This window comes from Mirounga leonina, unplaced genomic scaffold, assembly GCF_011800145.1.
Source record: "Mirounga leonina isolate KUSES-001 unplaced genomic scaffold, KU_Mleo_1.0 Mir_153, whole genome shotgun sequence".
In the NCBI taxonomy this organism is placed as follows: Eukaryota; Metazoa; Chordata; class Mammalia; order Carnivora; family Phocidae; genus Mirounga; species Mirounga leonina.
In genome coordinates, this window is record NW_023270387.1 from 30,908,675 (window position 1) to 30,927,453 (window position 18,779).

Sequence of the window (18,779 nt, forward strand, 5' to 3'; positions counted from 1 at the left end):
TATATATGTACAAAAATAAGGGTTGATATGATGAAAGGATGGAATATGACTGTAAAGATGGAAATTATAAAAAATTGTATAAAAGGAATTGATAAGAAGTTGTTTGAAAAAGGAAAGAAGAGGATTTAAAAAAAGAAAAAAGAAAAAAAAAGGGAGAGAATGTGATCAGGCGGGGGAGTAGAAAGAAACCATATACTAGAGATTTAGGGTATATTTTGATGTGTTAGAATAAACTATCTCAAAATTTTAAAGAGAGAACAACTTATATATATATGCCAAAAATACAGGTAACTACTATGAAGGGATAGAATATGACTCTAGAAATGAAAAATAAAAATGTTTTTTAAAAAAGGGATTGATAAGATGTTGGTTGAAAAAGGGAAAAAGAAAAATTCAAAAAAAAAAAAAAGAAAAAGAAAAAAAGGCAGTTAAAAAAATTAACTTTGAAAGTCTAAAGAATCATGGTAAAAAAGCCATGAATTCTATGTGTAGTATTCCCCTAGTGCTGGAGTTCTGCCATTCCTATTGATCGGTAAACTTGGTCTTGGCTGTCTGTTCTTGCTGATCTTCTGGGGGAGGGGCCTGTTGCCGTGGTTTCCAAATGTCTTTGCCGGAGGCGGAACTGCCCTGCCCTTGCCCGGTCCTGGCTAAGTAATCTGCTCAGGTTGCTCTCAGGAGCTTTTGTTCCCTGCGAGCTTTCCGTACAGCTTTGGAGGCAGAGAGTGAAAATGGTGGCCTCCCAATCTCCACCCCGGAGGAGCCGAGATCTCGGGGCCCTGCTCCTCAGTGAGCCTCAGTCACTCCCGGCTCACCGGTCTCCCGCCGCACTCCGTGCTCACCCAGCCTGTGACCGCACGTTTCTATCTGGCACCCGACCCCAGGTGGAGTCTCCAAACCCAGCAGTTCCCTGCGGTGCGCTCCTGCGCCGCTCCTCCCAGGGGAGGAAGGTGAGTCTCCCCGCATCTGCCGCTTGTTGGGTCCCTGCTGGAGGAGCAGTGGCCCGACTGTGCCGCGGATCACGGTTTATGGCAACCCCGAGCTGAGAGCCCGTGTCTGGGCTCCGCCTCTGCAGCCGGCTTCCCCGATCCGTTACCCGGGAGCTCTGCCGCACTCAGGCACCCCCGGTCTGTCTGTGACCCCGAGGGTCCTGAGACCACAGTGTCCCGCGAGGGTTCCACCCCGCGCTTAGCCACCAGAGTGATGTCCCTCAGCTGAGCAGACTTTTAAAAGTTCCGATTTTGTGCTCCATGGCTCTATCACTTGCCAGAAGCAGCTGACGGAGGCCCCTCCCCCGCCATCTATCCTCCCGAATATCACCTTGGATTCCCTTCTCCGCACGTCCTACCTTCCAGAAAGTGGTCGCTTTTCTGTTCAGAGAGTTGTTGCTATTCTTTTCTTCGATCTCCTGTTGAGTTTGTAGGTGTTCAGAATGGTTTGATCCCTATCCAGCTGAATTCCTGAGAGGAGACGAAATCCAGGTCTCCTACTCCTCCACCATCTTGCTATAATACCAATCATATGATTTCTATCCTTTCTTTTATTAATGGGATGTATAAAACTGATTGATTTGAGAATATTGAACCACCTTTGCATCTCTAGAATAAATCCTGCTTGATCGTGGTGAATGATTAATGTTGAATTTGGTTTGCTAATATCTTGTCGAAGATTTTTGCATCTGTGTTCATCAGAAACATTGGCCTGTATTTTTATAATGACTGCCTGGTTTTGGTATCAGGGTAATGCTGGTCTCATAGAATGAATTTGGAAATTTTTCTCACTCTTTGATTTGTAGTTTCTCAGTAGTTTGAGAAAAATAGGTATTAACTTTTCTTTAAATATTTAGTATGGTATGCCTGGGTGGCTCCATCAGTTAAGCGTCTGCCTTTGGCTCAAGTCATGATCCCAGGGTCCTGGGATGGTGTTCCGCATCGGGCTCCTTGCTCAGAGCGGAGCCTGCTTCTCCCTCTGTCTGCTGCTCCCCCTGCTGGTGCTCACTCTCTCTCTCTCTGACAAATAAATAAATAAAATCTTTAAAAAATATAAATGTTTAGTAGAATTCATGTGTGAAACCATTTTTTCCTGGACTTTATTTGTTGGGAGCTTTTTTTTCTACGGATTCAGTTTCATTACTACCTACCTCTGTTCAAATTTTCTGTTTCTTGGAGTGTCTGAGTGGCTCAGTCACTAAGCGTCTGCCTTTGGCTCAGGTCATGATCCCAGGGTCCTGTGATCGAGCCTGGCGTGGGGCTCTCCCTGCTCAGCAGGGAGCCTGCTTCTTTCTCTCCCTCTGTCTGCTGCTCCCCCTACTTGTGCTCTCTCTCTAATAAATAGATAAAAACTTTAAAATTTTTTTCTATTTCTTCCTGATTCAGTTTTGAAAGACTGAGTATTTCTAGGAATTTATCCATTTCTTCTAGGCTGTCCAATCTGTTGGCATATAAGTTTTCATTATATTCTCTTAGAATCCTTTGTATTTCTGTGGTGTTGGTTGTTATTTCTCCTCCTTCTTTTCTGATTTTTTTTGAGTCCTTTTATTTTTTCTCGATGAATATGCCTAAAAGTTTATCAAATTTGCCTAATTTTTCAAAGAACTACCTCCCAGTTTCATTGATCTTTCCTATTGTTTTTAAGTCTCAGTTTCATTTACTTTTGCTCTAATCTTTATTATTTTCTTTCTTCTGCTGGGTTGGGCTTTGTTTGTTTTTCTTTTTCTAACCCTTTAAGGTGGAAGGTTAGGTTGCTTATTTGAAATTATTTGAGGTGGGCAGGTATTGCTCTAAACTTTTCTCTTTGCTGCTTTTGCTGTTTCTGAAAAATTTGGGAATGTTGTGTTTTATTTTCATTTGTCTTAAGGTATATTTTTATATCCTCTGATTTCTTGGTTGATCCATTTATTGTTTAGTAGCGTTTGCTTAGCCTCCATATGTTTGTGTTCTTTCTAGATTTTTTCCTCATAATTGATTTCTAGTTTCATAACATCATGGTAGGAAAAGATGCGTGGTATAATTTCCATCTTCTTGAATTTATTGACACTTGTTTTGTGATTTGACATGTGATCTATTAAGGAGATTAATTCTGTCTTGTACTGACATCTTTGAGGAGCCATGATTCTGCCTTTCAAAGCCTCTTGTCATTTATTGAGAAAAATCGTGTGATTTTCTCTTTTGATCCAATATGATGAATTATGATGGCAGATTTTCCAGGATTGAACCATTCTTTTCTTCTCAGAACAAGCTCTACTAGAATAAGTTATAGTGTTCTAGTTTTCATTCTGGAGAATTCAAGATGTTGTTACCCCATTTTAAGATTTTATCTATTTTTTATCATGACAACTTAATCTTTATTTCTGGTATGATGTTTTTCAAGTTAAGTTTGCTTTATAAAATATATAGGGAAGGTTTTGACTTTTTTCTTTAAGATAGTATAAGAGAAATCCTCTGCCACTAAAGAAATTAAGACAGGCTGTGACATTATCAGAGTTAATTTTGATAATTTATATTCCATAAAACTCTCCATTTCCTAATTATCAAATTTATTTAAGAGTGTTTCATTTAATATTATTTAATATTGTTTTCTAATTATTCTAGTATCTGTAGTTAGTTTCTTTACCATACTTCCTATGAAATATTTTCCTCCTTTTCTTTGTTTGACTTTCTCTTTTCTACTAATGTCTTTATTGAATGCTTAACTGATTTGTTTTCATTATTTTTTCACAAAAAATACTATATAATTCTTTGAATGTATATTTTTGCATTTAACTATCTCATTCATTTTGATTTGAAATGTTATTTTTGTTAATGTCTGGATGATTAATAATTTTTATGTAAATTTCATCATTGATCAAGGACTTAACTAGAAAAATGTGTCATATGCCGTTAACTTTGATCTTTAATAAAATAATGTTTTGATGAAACACTATAGTGTTTATTTTTTTCAGAATTTATTAAAGATTCCTTGTACTGGATCAGTTTTAAGTTTCCTATCTGTGCTTATTAACCATGTACTTGATATGTAAAATATGAAAGAAATATAGGAATATTCCCACTCTGTTTTTATCAAGTTTTCTTTTTTCTTTTTTTTTTTAGGGTTTGTTTTAAGTGTTTGGCTTCTGTATTGTTTGTTTCATAAAGTCTTATGCTTTATGTTTTCTTTGAAGAGAATACCTTTTATCCTTAATATCCTCACTTTGTCTCATTTGATGTCTTTGGTCTTGAATTCTGCTTTATCTGTTATTAATATTGCTTCTCCTGCTTTCTACATGTATTTACCTGGTTCACTTTTTCTCATCTTTTAATTTTCCACTTATTTTCCTATGTTTTTATTGTTTTTCTTTAAAACTAAAAATAGAATTTTTTTTTAACCCAGCCTGACTTTCTTTGACATTGACATTTGTTGGGGTAATTAATATACAAGCTTTTATTTCTTCTAATACATTTTATATATATTTTATGTATCTATTTAAGTATATTTGTTACTTAAATACTCCTTTTCTTACTTTGCTGGGTTGGTCACTTTTCCTTCATTTTCTTTTCCCCATTCAATACTCAGTCATTCATTGTTAATTTGTTAATCTATTTTTCCATTTTGCTAGTGCTTACCTTCTCATTCTGAAGAGTCATAGTTAAACTATATTCCTCTTTAATTATATCAGAATTAAACAAACTATGCCTGTAACATTTTACCAAGTTATTTTAATAACACATACTAAATAAGTTCAGAACCCTTTTCTCTCCCAAGTCCCTACAACTTTTTTGTAACATAGTTCAGAATTTTTACTACTAAGCTATATGTAAGCTATCATTTTTCCAGGAAACCTTTATCTTGAATATTGGGTTTATCATTCACTTGTATTTTATAAATTTTCTGAATATCTATTTCCATCAACAATATAATCTTTAGTTTTGAGGGTGGTTTTACTACTTTTTAAAAATGGTATCATATGGCATATATATTTCTGCAATTTGACCTTATTTACCTAACATTACTGAAGTTCTTTATTTTGATATGTATTATTCTGTTTTATTCATTTTTACTGCACTATATTATTACATTCTATAACTATCATTTATCCATTCTCATTTTTTTTTTAAGAGAGAGAGAGCCTGGGCGCCTGGGTGGCTCAGTTGGTTAAGTGACTGCCTTCGGCTCAGGTCATGATCCTGGAGTCCCTGGATCGAGTCCCGCATCGGGCTCCCTGCTCGGCAGGGAGTCTGCTTCTCCCTCTGACCCTCCCCCCTTCTCATGTGCTCTCTCTCATTCTCTCTCTCTCAAATAAATAAAATCTTTAAAAAAAAAAGAGAGAGAGAGAGCCCTCGTGAGCAGGGGGTGGGGAGAGAAAGAGAGAGCCTTAAGCAGGCTCCATGCACAGCACGGAGCTAGTCACAGGGCTGGATCTCACAACCCTGAGATCATGACCTGAGTCGAAATCAAGAGTTGGACACTTAACCGACTGAGCCACCCAAGCACCCCCATTCTCATTTTTATAGTCATTTGTTTCCACTTTGACGGCTATTACATAGAGTGCAGCTATGAAATTTTGCACATTCCATCCCTCAAAATAACATTCATCAGAATGAGTGAGAGACAACTATTAAGTCAGTCTTTCCATCTGTTTTCTAGTGCCCCCATGTCCACTCCCTAGTATCTGAGCTCCCAGTATCTGAGTCTCCTCTCCTTCCAGGAAAACAATGAAAGCTCCCATGCATATTATCTCCTAAAGACAGACACAGTAGGTGGGAGAATAGTACAGTGGAAGTGGTTACACCTCTAGTTTCTACTTAGGCTACCCAAACCTCCAGACACTATTGTTTTTCAGAAGTACATAAATAATATTGTAAATAATACAAAGTCATTCACTATTGTTATTTAATTCTGAGTACTATTTGCCATTATCTACTTTCTCAATAAAATGCTGGAAGTACAATTATATGAAGTTCTATAGATTTGTTTTATTTTTTTTTCTTCGTTTTTATTGAAATATAGCTGACTACAATGTTATATTAGTTTCAGGAGTACATCATCGTTATTTGACAATTCTATACATTACTCAGTGCTCAAAACAATAAGTGTAGTCACCATCTCTCACCATAGAAAGTTATTACAATATTATTTACGATATACCCTATGCTGAACTTTTAATCTCTGTGACTTATTTATCTTATAACTGGATGTTTATACCTATTTTACCCAGGCCCCACCCCACCTCTTGCATTCTTCTTTTTTTTTAATTGAAGTATAGTTGACACACCCTGTTACCTTAGTTTCAGTTATGCAACATAGTAATTCCTCATTATGTTATACTCTGTTCACAAGTGTAACTACCATCTGTCATCATACAGTGTTGTTACAGTACTACTGATTACATTCCCTATGCTGTAACTTTTACCCTGGTGAAATATTCATTACAAAACTGGAAGCCTGTATCTCCCACTCTCTTTCACCCATTTTGCCCATCCCCCCATTCACCATCCCTCTAGCAACCATTAGTTTCTTCTCTGTATTTATGAATCTGTGTCTGCTTTTTGTTCGTTTACTCATTTTTTTTTTGTTTTTAGATTTCACATATAAGTGAAATCATATAATATTTGTCTTTCACTTAGCATAATATCCTCCAGGTTCATCCATGTTGTCATAAATGGCAAGATCTCATTATTTTCTATAGCTGAATACTAGTTCATTGTTTGTGTGTGTATGTATCACATCTTTATCCATTCATCTATCACCAGACACTTGGTTTGTTTCCATATTCTTGGTTGCTGTTAATAATGCTTCAGTAAACATAGGGGTGCATATTTCTTTCCAAGGTAGTGTTTTCATTTTCTCTGGGTAAATACCCAGTAGTGAAATTACTGGATCATATGGTATTTCTAATTTTTTGGGTAACCTCCATACTATTTTCTATAGTAGCTACACCAAATTACATTTCCACCAACAGTGCATGAGGATTCCCTTTTCTACACATCCTCACCAACACTTGTTATTGCTTGTCTTTTTTATTCTAGCTATTCTGATGTAAGGTATAAGATTATATCTCCATGTGGTTTTGATTTGCATTTCCCTGATGATTACTGATGTTGAGCATCTTTTCATGATTAGGTTGGCCATTTGTCTTTGAAAAAACACTGTTCAGATTCTCTGCCCGTTTTTTAATCAGATTGCTTATTTTTTATATACTAAAACTTTACTGGATATATCATTTGCTAATATCCTCTCCCATTCAGTAGGTTGCCTTGTTGGTTTGTTGAGTTTCTTTCACTGTGCAAAAGCTTTTTTATTTGGGTGTTGTCCTAATAGTTTAATTTTGCTTTTGTTTCCCTTGCCTGAGGAGATATATCTAGAAAAATGATGCTAAGGCTGATGACAAAGAGATTACTGTCTATTTTTTTTAGCAGTTTTGTGTCTTCATGTCTCATATTTAGGTCTTTAATCCATTTTGAGTTTATTTTTTTATATGGTGTATGTGGTACAGTTTCATTCTTTTGCATGTAACTGTTCAGTTTTCATAGCACCATTTTTGAAGAGCCTGTCTTTTCCCCATTGTATATTCTTGCCTCCTATGTGGTAGATTAAGGTGTGGGGGTTATTTCTGTGCTCTCTATTGTGTTTCATTGATGGTGTGTCATTTATGTGCTAGTACCATAATGTTTTCAATACTCTATAATTTTGTGGTATATTTTGAAATCTGGAATTGCTGCTTTGAAAAAGTTTTGCTTTATCATTACTTTTTGCCATTTTAATTGTTATCTATCTTGATATGGACTTCTTTGGGTTCATCTTGTTAGGGGCTCTCTGTTCTTCCTGGACTTGGATGTCTGTTATCTTGCTCAGATTAAGGAAGTTTTCAACTATTATTTCTTCAAATAACTTTTTTGTCCCTTCTTTCTCTCATTTCCCTCTGGGATCCTTATAATGCAAATATTTTTACTCCTGATGATGCTGCTGGGTTCCCTTAACCTCTTTTCATTTTTTATTCTTTTTTCTCTTTCCCATTAAGCCTGGTTGCTTTCCATTACATTGTCTTCCAGATTGCTGATCTGTTATTCTGCATCCTCTAATCTGTTATTGATTTCCTCCAGTGTATTATTTCAGTTATTGAATTCTTCATCTCTGACTGCTTCTTTTTGTACTTTCCATCTCTTCATTGAAGACCTAACAAATGATCCATGCTTTTCTCAAGTCCAGTGGGTATCTTTATGACTATTACTTTGAGTTATTTATCCGACATTGGTTATTTTCATTTCATTTAGCTTTTTTGCTGTAATTTTGTCTTGTTCCTTCATTTGGGAGAGATTTTTCTGTCTCTTCATTTTGCCTGACTCTCTGTTTGTTTACATGTATTTGGTAGGTCAGGTATATTTCCTGGTATTGAAAGTAGTGACTTTGTGAAGAAGAGGTCCTGTGGTACCCTGTAGCACAATCCCCCCTGGTCACCAGAACCAGGTGTTCCAGGGCTGCCCCCTGTGTGTGCTGTGGTACCTACTATTATGGCTGATCTGCAGTTGCTTTGAGCCCAGCCAGCTACAATGATCCAGTTTGCCTGCGGGGCACACTGGACAGGGTTTGGTCCCCACAATTTTGAGGGTCTTGTCTGAGGTGTCCGTGGGCTCACTGGTGGATGGGGTCAGCAGTCAGACCAAATGTCTTCAGTTAACCACTCTGCCACAGTTTCGGGTGCATGAAGGTTAAGGCTTGCTCCCTGTATAGGTAGCTAAGAGGCTGGCTGCTGGAACTGTGGGCATGATAATGTTCGAAGGTCTTTCCCCTCCATCCCCTACCTTCCCACAACCAGAGATGCTTTGGAGGGATACCTGCTGAGGTGGTGAGTCCACAAGAGAACATCATTGTTGGGTATCCAGTTTTAGCAAGGTAAATGGAGTGTTTGTACTAGTCCCCACAAGAATGGGCATTAAGCCCACTGATTTTTAAAGCTCTTGAAGTTAAGCCACACTAGTATTGAAAGCCCGATGTTATATGGACTCATCCTTCCATTGCAGGTGCCCAGTGCTGGGAGTGCCTGGTGTGGGGTCTGATCCCCTTGCTTATCCATGCTTGTGATGTCCCTCCCTTTTGTGGTTAGTCCCACCAAAGGTTCAGTCCCCAGCTGTGTCTCCACCCCTCCTAGGCTCTTTGGTATACCCTCGTCTCCACAAATAACTGTGGAAAGTCTGTTTTGCAGTCTTCAGGTCATTTTCAGAGTTAGTTGAATAGATGTAGCTATTATCTATTATGTCTATGGGACAAAGTGAGCTCAAGATCCTCCTACCCCATCATCTTACACTACTCTGGGCTAGCTCTCAACACATTCCCAAAAGAATAAACCCAAAAGAAGATTCAGTATTTACTGAAAACTATGTTTTAAGGAATGTAGTCTGTAGCATTAGCTTTTGGGAGACAGTCCTGTCAGAATATTTACCAATACTCAGTTTAGTCTCTACTGAAAGATATTTGTCTTTTCATACATATTGTTGCAAAGTTCCATAATCTTCCATTAGATACTGGTGTAAATATTCACACCACACCAACCCAGGAAATGCTGGTATAATTAATTCTTTAATCCAAGTCTGAGACCTAACATTTACTTATTCAATTTCATTTTATTAGATTGATGCTAAAACCTACAATGCTATAATTCTAAGACTTAAGAAAAACAACAGTCTGCTGGAAGATTTAGTTGATATGTATTTACATGATCTTTTCTTTTTTTCTTTATAGGTCGAAAGTTTAAAAAGTTCAATAAAGTCAGAGTTATGAGAGCATTGGATGCTGTTGCTCTCCCACAGCCTGTGGGCATTCCAAATGAAAGCCAAGCCCTAAGCCAAAGAATTTCCTTTTCACCAAGTCAAGATATACAGTTGATCCCCCCATTGATTAACCTACTAATGAGCATTGAACCAGATGTGATCTATGCAGGACATGATAACACCAAACCTGATACCTCCAGTTCTTTGCTGACGAGTCTTAATCAACTAGGCGAGAGACAACTTCTTTCAGTAGTCAAGTGGTCTAAATCGTTGCCAGGTAATAATAATTTGTATATAGTAGCATAGAATGAAAATTTTACCATATTTCTTGTACTAGTAGATTGTTAAAGTCTGTACAGTAAATTAAATATTGTGTAAACAGCATGTTAGAGTATGCATTTCAGCAGTTCAAAATAACTTATCTAGGATCTTAAATAATCTGTTACTTGTCTAGGACCCTACTGTGTTCTTTGGAAATACAAAAGTCATAGATAACACTTTGAGTCTTGAAGATTCAAGAATTACATGCATGAAACAGTTAAGGAACAGGATAAGTTTATGTGTTCAAACACAGATGTTATAGTAGTTAAGAGAAAAACAAATTGACCATCTTCTTAAAAATGTCTAGTTCATTCTCAGTGCTAATTTAACCCTCAAATGGTTGAAAAAAAACTGAATGTATCTATTCATATAACATATCAAAATAGTATTCAGAGTATAGTGGGGTGTTTAAAGTTAATTAAGTCACATAATTTGAACATAAGGAAATGAACTTCCTTCCAGTTACTATTTCTCTAATTTATACTCAGACAAAGTGGATAACAGTGAGAATCTGGCTTGTACCATCATGAAAGGATTTAAGTCACTTTACTTATAAACAAGTTTTCCTTCCTCAGCACAACTCCATACAAGGATGCAGTTTTTACTTGGCTAAATCTGAGACTGCAGAGCCAGGAGAATACATGGGTAGCCATTGTTTGTGGAGGCATTAATCCCATAATTAGAAATACAGCATTTTTTAAAATTATATTCTCTTCACACCAAAAATATCCTTACACTTTTTTAAACCAGTTGATTTTTCCAGTATCTGATCAAGAATTAAACATATTATGCTATTTTAGTCTCCAAGTAAATTCAATCATCTTTTTTAAACAATTTTTTTTTCTCAATTTGCCTTAATATATTTCCATTATTATTTTACCTGAAAGGTTTGAAATTCAATGGGTGACTTGTTCTTCAAAATTCAAGGTTATGTGAAAGAGAAAGAAAAATAGATTCCTGTTGAATCTTTTAAAAAAAACACATGTTGAGAAAAAATTGATAACATTCACTATTCTAATAGAGATAAAGTAATTTTATAGAAAAATCCAAATACCCAGGTTCTTATTAGCTCCATTGTTGCTGGAAGTCTTGGGCAGGTAATTTTTTTTCCATTAAAGAATTTCTGAATTTTTAAAACTTACTGAATAAAGTCATTATCACCTTTGATAGATCTTTATTAAATTGAGATATTACAATAGGATTGAACATTTTCTGTTTAAAAATAGGAGTATTTAAATATATGTTTAACTTTTCTCAGTTTTTATATTATTTAGAAAAGTTGCTTTCTTTGATTGATATAGTTTATATTTTTAGTATTTTGCAGGTTCTTTACTGTTTAAAAAGATTCTACTATCAGTTGGCAAAGTTAGAAAATAACCAGTTATAGCTTAAAAGATAATTTATTCACTTTGGGTAAAAGCTAAGTGAACATTTTAAGTTGAAACATTTACCTGTGAAGATTTTTCATCTTCATATTCTCAAAAAGAGTGAGAGGAAATTTTTACACTGAATTTAGCAACTTTTTTAATCTTGCAAAAATGTAATTTGTGTGTAAGTAAAAAGAATGATGGCATCCACCAGTATTATAGGTACCATTTCCATTAACTCTTACAATAAGGGAAGCTTATTTGATAATTAAATTTGATGATTTAGATTAGCAAATGATTGTGTGGCCCATGATCTTTATTTTTTAATTTATTTTTATTATGTTATATTAGTCACCATACAGTACATCATTAATTTTTGATGTAGTGTTCCATGATTCATTTTTGTATATAACACCCAGTGCTCCATGCAGTATGTGTCCTCCTTAATACCTATCACTGGACTACCCATCCCCCACCCCACTCCCCTCTAAAACCCTGTTTGTTTCTTGGAGTCCATAGTCTCTCATAGTTTGTGTCCCCCTCCGATTTCTCCCCCTCATTTTTCCCTTCCTTCTCCTAATGTCCTCCATGCTATTCCTTATGTGCCACAAATAAGTGAAACCATATGATAATTGACTTTCTCTGCTTGACTTATTTCATTTAGCATAATCTCCTCCAGCCCCATGCATGTTGATGCAAAAATTGGGTATTCATCCTTTCTGTTGGCTGAGTAGTATTCCATTGTATATATGGACCACATCTTCTTTATCCACTCATCTATTGAAGGGCATCTCAGCTCTTTCCACAGTTTGGGTATTGTGGACATTGCTGCTATGAACATTGGGATGCCTATGGCCCTTCTTTTAACTACATCTGTGTCTTTGGGGTAAATACCCAGTAGTGCAATTGCTGGGCCATAAGGTAGCTCTATATTTAAATTTTTGAGGAAACTCCACAGTTTTCCAAAGTGACTGTACCAACTTGCATACCCACCAACAGTGTAAGAGGGTTCCCCTTTCTCCACAACCTCTCCAACATGTGTTGTTTCTTGCCTTGTCAATTTTTGCCATTCTAACCGGTGTAAGGCGATATCTCAGTGTGGTTTTGATTTGAATTTCCCTGATGGCTAATGATGATGAACATTTTTTCCTGTGTCTGTTAGCCATTTGTATGTCTTCTTCAGAGAAGTGTCTGTTCATGTCTTCTGCCCATTTTTTGACTGGATGATTTGTTTTTTGGGTGTTGAGTTTGAGAAGTTCTTTATAGATCTTGGATACCAGCCCTTGTCTGTAGTGTCATTTGCAAATATCTTCTTCCATTCTGTGGGCTGCCTCTTTGTTTTCTTGACCATTTCCTTTGCTGTGCAGAAGCTTTTTATCTTGATGAAGTCCTAATGTTCATTTTCGCTTTTGAGAGAAGTTGCTGTGGCCGATGTCCAAGAGGTTACTGCCTATGTCCTCCTCTAGGATTTTGATGGATTTCTGTCTCACATTGAGGTCTTTCATCCATTTTGAGTTTATCTTTGGGTATGTTGTAAGAGAATGCTCGAGTTTCATTCTTCTGTATATAGCTGTCCAATTGTCCCAGCACTATTTATTGAAGACATTGTCTTTTTTCCATTGCATTTTTTTTTCTGCTTTGTCAAAGATTATTTGACCATAGAGTTGAGGGTCAATATCTGGGCTCTTTATTCTGTTCCATTGGTCTATGTGTCTGTTTTGTGCCAATACTATGCTGTCTTGGTGATCACAGCTTTGTAATATAGCTTGAAATCAGGCCACGTGAGGCCTCCATCTTTGTTTTACTTTTTCAACATTTCCTTAGCAATTGGGTCTTTTCTGATTCCATACAAATTTTAGGATTGTTTGTTCCAGCACTTTGAAAAATGCCATTGGTATTTTGATCAGGATGGCATTTAAAGTATAGATTGCTCTGGGCAGCATAGACATTTAAACAATGTTTATTCTTCTGATCCATGAGCATGGAAATGTTTTTTCCATCTTTTTGTGTCTTCTTCAATTTCTTTCATGAGAGTTCTGTAGTTCCTAGCGTATAGATCCTTTACCTCTTTGGTTAGGTTTATTCCAAGATATCTTATAGTTTTTGGTGCTGTTGTAAATGGAATGGATTCTCTAAATTCTCTTTTTACCATGACATTGTTAGTGTATAAGAAAGCAATTGATTTCTGTGCATTGATTTTGTATCCTGCCACATTACTGAACTGCTGTATGAGTTCTAGTAATTTGGGGTGGAGTCTTTTGGATTTTTTACATAAATTATCATGTCATTGGCAAAGAGAGAGAGTTTGACTTCCTGTTTGCAAATTGAATACCTTTTATTTATTTTTGTTTTCTGATTGCTGTTGCTAGGACTTCTAGTACTATGTTGAACAATAGTGGTGAGAGTGGGCATCCTTGTTGTGCTCCTGATCTTAAGGGAAATCTCTCAGCTTTTCTCCATTGAGAATGATATTTGCTGTGGGTTTTCATAGATGGATTTTATGAAGTTGAGGAATGTTCCCTCTATCCCTATACTCTGAAGAGTTTTAATTGGGAAATGATGCTCTTTTTGTCAAATGCTTTTTCTGCATCAATTGAGAGGACCATATGGTTCTTCTCCCTCCTCTTATTAATGTGTTGAATCACATAGATTGATTTGCAAATGTTGAACCACCCTGTATCCTAGGGATAAATCCCACTTGGCCATACTGGATGATACATTTAATGTACTGTTGTATCCTATTAGCCAGGATTTTGTTGAGAATTTTGGCATCCATATTCATCAGGGATATCGGTCTGAAATTCTCCTTTTTGATGGGGTCTTTGCTTTGTTTGGGAATCAAGGTAATGCTGGCCTCAAAGAATGACTCTGGAAGCTTTCTTTCTGTTTCTTTTTTTGAAACAGCTTCAGGAGAATAGGTATTATTTCTTCACTGAATGTTTGGTAGACTTCCCCAGGGAATCCATCAGGCCCTAGACTCTTATTTTTGGGGAAGTTTTTTTCTTTTTAATTTATTATTGTTATGTTAATCACCATACATTACATCATTAGTTTTTGATGTAGTGTTCCATGATTCATTTTTTTGTGTATAACACCCAGTGCTCCATGCAGAATGTGCCCTCTTTAATACCCATCACCAGGCTAACCCATCCTCCCACCCCATCCCCTCTAGAACCCTCAGTTTGTTTTTCAGAGTCCATCTGCTTCAATCTCATTTCTGGTTATTGGTTTCTTCAGGTTGTCAATTTCTTCCTCTTTCAGTCTTGGTAGTTTATAGGTTTCCAGAAAGCATCCATTTCTTCCAGGTTGCTTAATTTATAGGCATATAGTTGTTAATAATAATTTGTAATAATTGTTTCTATTTCCTTGGTGTTAGTCGTGATCTCTCCCCATTCATTCATAATTTTATTAATTTGGTGCCTTTCTCTTTTCTTTTGGATAAGTCTGGCTAGTGGTTTATCAATCTTACTAATTCTTTCAAAGAACCAGCTTCTACTTTCATCAATGGAACTACTGTGTTTCTGGTTTCTAATTCATTGATCTCTGCTCTAATCTTAATTATTTCTCTTCTAATGCGTGGCTTAGGCATCATTTGTTGCTTTTTCTCCAGCTCTTTAAGGTGTAAAATTAGTTGGCAAATTCGGGATATTTCTATTTTTTTCAGTGAGGCTTGGATGGCTACGTAGTTCCCCCTTAGGACCACCTTTGCAGTATCCCATAGGTTTGGGCCAATGTGTTTTCATTCTCATTGGTTTCCATGAATTGTTTAAGTTCTTTTGATTTCCTGGTTGACCCATACTTTCTTGAGCAGAGTGATCTTTAGCTTCCAAGTGTTTGAATTTCTTCCAAATTTTTTCTTGTGATTAAGTTCCAATTTTAAATCATTGTGGTCTGAGAATATCCAAGGAATAATCTCAACCTTTTCGTATTGGTTGAGACCTGATTTGTGACCCAGTATGTGGTATATTCTGGAGAAACTTCCATGTGTGCTCGAGAAGAATGAGTATTTTGTTGTTTTAGGGTAGAATGTTCTGCATATATCTATGAGGTCCATCTGGTCCAGTGTGTCATTCAAAGCTCTTGTTTCTTTGTTGATTTTCTGCTTAGATGATCTGTCCATTGCTGAGAGGGGAGTATTAAGTTCTCCTATTATTAACGTATTATTATCAATATGTCTCTTTATTTTGATAAACAGTTGGTTTATGTAGTTGGCTGCTCCCATGTTGGGGGCATAGATATTTACAACTGTTAGATGTTCTTGTTGGATAGACACTTTAAGAATGATGTGTCCTTCTGTGACTCTAACTATAGGCTTTAGCTGAAAATCTAATTTGTCTGATATGATAATTGCTACCCGAGCTTTCTTTTGATGTCCATTGGCATAAAAGATGGATATCCATCCCTTCACTTTCAGTCTGGATGTATTTTTAGGTTCAAAATGAGTCTCTTGTAGACAGCACATGCATGGGTCCTGTCTTTTTTTTTTTTTTTAATTTTTTTATTCTTATGTTAATCCCCACACATTACATCATTAGTTTTCGATGTAGTGTTCCATGATTCATTGTTTGTGCATAACACCCAGTGCTCCATGCAGAATGTACCCTCCTCAAAAACCATCACCAGGCTAACCGATCCTCCCACCGCCCTCCCCTCTAGAACCCTCAGTTTGTTATTCAGAGTCCATTGTCTCTCATGGTTTGTCTACCCCTCCGATTACCCCACTTCATTCTTCCCCTCCTGCTACCTTCTTCTTCTTTTTCTTTTTTTCTTAACATATATTGCATTATTTGTTTCAGAGGTACAGATCTGAGATTCAACAGTCTTGCACAATTCACAGCGCTTACCATAGCACATACCCTCCCCAGTGTCTATCACCCAGTCACCCCATCCCTCCAACCGCACCCCCCACTCCAGCAAACCTCAGTTTGTTTCCTGAGATTAAGAATTCCTCATATCAGTGAGGTCATATGATACATGTCTTTCTCTGTTTGACTTATGTTGCTCAACAGAATACCCTCCAGTTCCATCCACGTCATTGCAAATAGCAAGATCTCATTCCTTTTGATGGCTGCATAATATTCCATTGTATATATATACCACACCTTCTTTATCCATTCATCTCTCGATGGACATCTTGGCTCTTTCCACAATTTGGATATTGTGAACATTGCTGCTATAAACATCGGGGTGCATATACCCCTTCGGATCCCTACATTTGTATCTTTGGGGTAAATACCCAGTAGTGCAATTGCTGGATCGTATGGTAGCTCTATTTGCAACTTTATGAGGAACCTCCATACTGTTTTCCAGAGTGGCTGCACCAGCTTGCATTCCCACCAACAGTGTAGGAGGGTTCCCCTATCCCTGCATCCCCAACAACATCTGTCGTTTCCTGACTTCCTAATTTTAGCCATTCTGACTGGTGCGAGGTGGTATCTCATTGAGGTTCTGATTTGGATTTCCCTGATACTGAGTGATATTGAGCACTTTTTCATGTGTCTGTTGGCCATTTGGATGTCTTCTTTGGAAAAATGTCTGTTCATGTCTTCTGCCCATTTCTTGATTGGATCATTTGTTCTTTGGGTGTTGAGTTTGATGAGTTCTTTATAGATTTTGTATACTAGCCCTTTATCGGATATGTCATTTGCAAATATCTTCTCCCATTTTGTCAGTTGTCTTTTGGTTTTGTTGACTGTTTCCTTTGCTTTGCAAAAGCTTTTTATCTTGATGAAGTCCCAATAGTTCTTTTTGCCCTTGGTTCCCTTGCCTTTGGCGATGTTTCTAGGAAGAAGTTGCTTTAGCTGAGGTCAAAGAGGTTGCTGCCTGTGTTCTCCTTTAGGATGTTGATGGACTCTTGTCTCACATTGAGGTCTTTCAACCATTTGGAGTCTATTTTTGTGTGTGGTGTAAGGAAATGGTCCAGTTTCATTCTTCTGCATGTGGCTATCCAATTTTCCCAACACCATTTGTTGAAGAGACTTTTTTCCATTGGACATTCTTTCCTGCTTTGTCAAAGATCAGTTGACCATAGAGTTGAGGGTCCATTTCTGGGCTCTCTATTCTGTTCCATTGATCTATGTGCCTGTTTTTGTGCCAGTACCATACTGTCTTGATGACAGCATTGTAATAGAGCTGGAAGTCCGGAATTGTGGTGCTGCCAGCTTTGCTTTTCTTTTTCAACATTCCTCTGGCTATTTGGGGTCTTTTCTGGTTCCATACAAATTTTAGGATGATTTGTTCCATTTCTTTGAAAAAAAGTGGATGGTATTTTGATGGGCATTGCATTGAATGTGTAGATTGCTCTAGGTAGCATTGACCTCTTCACAATATTTGTTCTTCCAATCCATGAGCATGGAACGTTTTTCCATTTCTTTGTGTCTTCCTCAATTTCTTTCATGAGTATTTTATAGTTTTCTGAGTACAGATCCTTTGCCTCTTTGGTTAGATTTATTCCTAGGTATCTTATGGTTTTGGGTGCAATTGTAAATGGGATCGACTCCTTAATTTCTCTTTCTTCTGTCTTGTTGGTGTATAGGAATGCCACTGACTTCTGTGCATTGATTTTATATCCTGCCCCTTTACTGAATTCCTGTATGAGTTCTAGCAGTTTTGGGGTGGAGTCTTTGGGGTTTTCCACATAAACTATCATATCATCTGCAAAGAGTGAGAGTTTGACTTCTTCTTTGCCGATTTGCATGCCTTTGATTTCTTTTTCTTGTCTGATTGCTGTGGCTAGGACTTCCAATACTATGTTGAATAGCAGTGATGATAGTGGACATCCCTGCCGCGTTCCTGACCTTAGGGGGAAAGCTATCAGTTTTTCCCCATTGAGAATGATATTTGTTCTAGTTTTTTCATAGATGGCTTTTATGATATGGAGGTATGTACCCTCTATCCCTATACTCTGAAGAGTTTTGATCAAGAAAGGATGCTGTACTTTTTCAAATGCTTTTCCTGCATCTATAGAGAGGATCATATGATTCTTGTTCTTTCTTTTGTTAATGTATTGTACCACGTTGATTGATTTGTGGATGTTGAACCAACCTTGCAGCCAAGGGATAAATCCCACTTGGTCATGGTGAATAATCCTTTTAATGTACTGTTGGATCCTATTGGCTAGTATTTTGGTGAGAATTTTTGCATCCATGTTCATCAAGGATATTGGTCTGTAATTCTCCTTTTTGATGGGGTCTTTGGTTTTGGGATCAAGGTAATGGTGGCCTCATAAAACGAGTTTGGAAGTTTTCCTTCCATTTCTATTTTTTGGAACAGTGTCAGAAGAATAGGTATTAATTCTTCTTGAAATGTTTGGTAGAATTCCCCTGGAAAGCCATCTGACCCTGGGCTTTTG

General features: G+C 36.9%; 1 protein-coding gene across 1 annotated transcript in view; it reads left to right on the top strand.

Annotated features, from left to right (window-relative positions):
* PGR (progesterone receptor) overlaps nt 1–18,779 on the top strand; it is a 112,561-nt gene that overhangs the window by 65,537 nt on the left and 28,245 nt on the right. Inside the window, exon 4 of the mRNA XM_035009326.1 lies at nt 9,712–10,017. Coding sequence (XP_034865217.1) covers nt 9,712–10,017 — 306 coding nt within the window. The remainder of the gene's footprint in view (nt 1–9,711; nt 10,018–18,779) is intronic.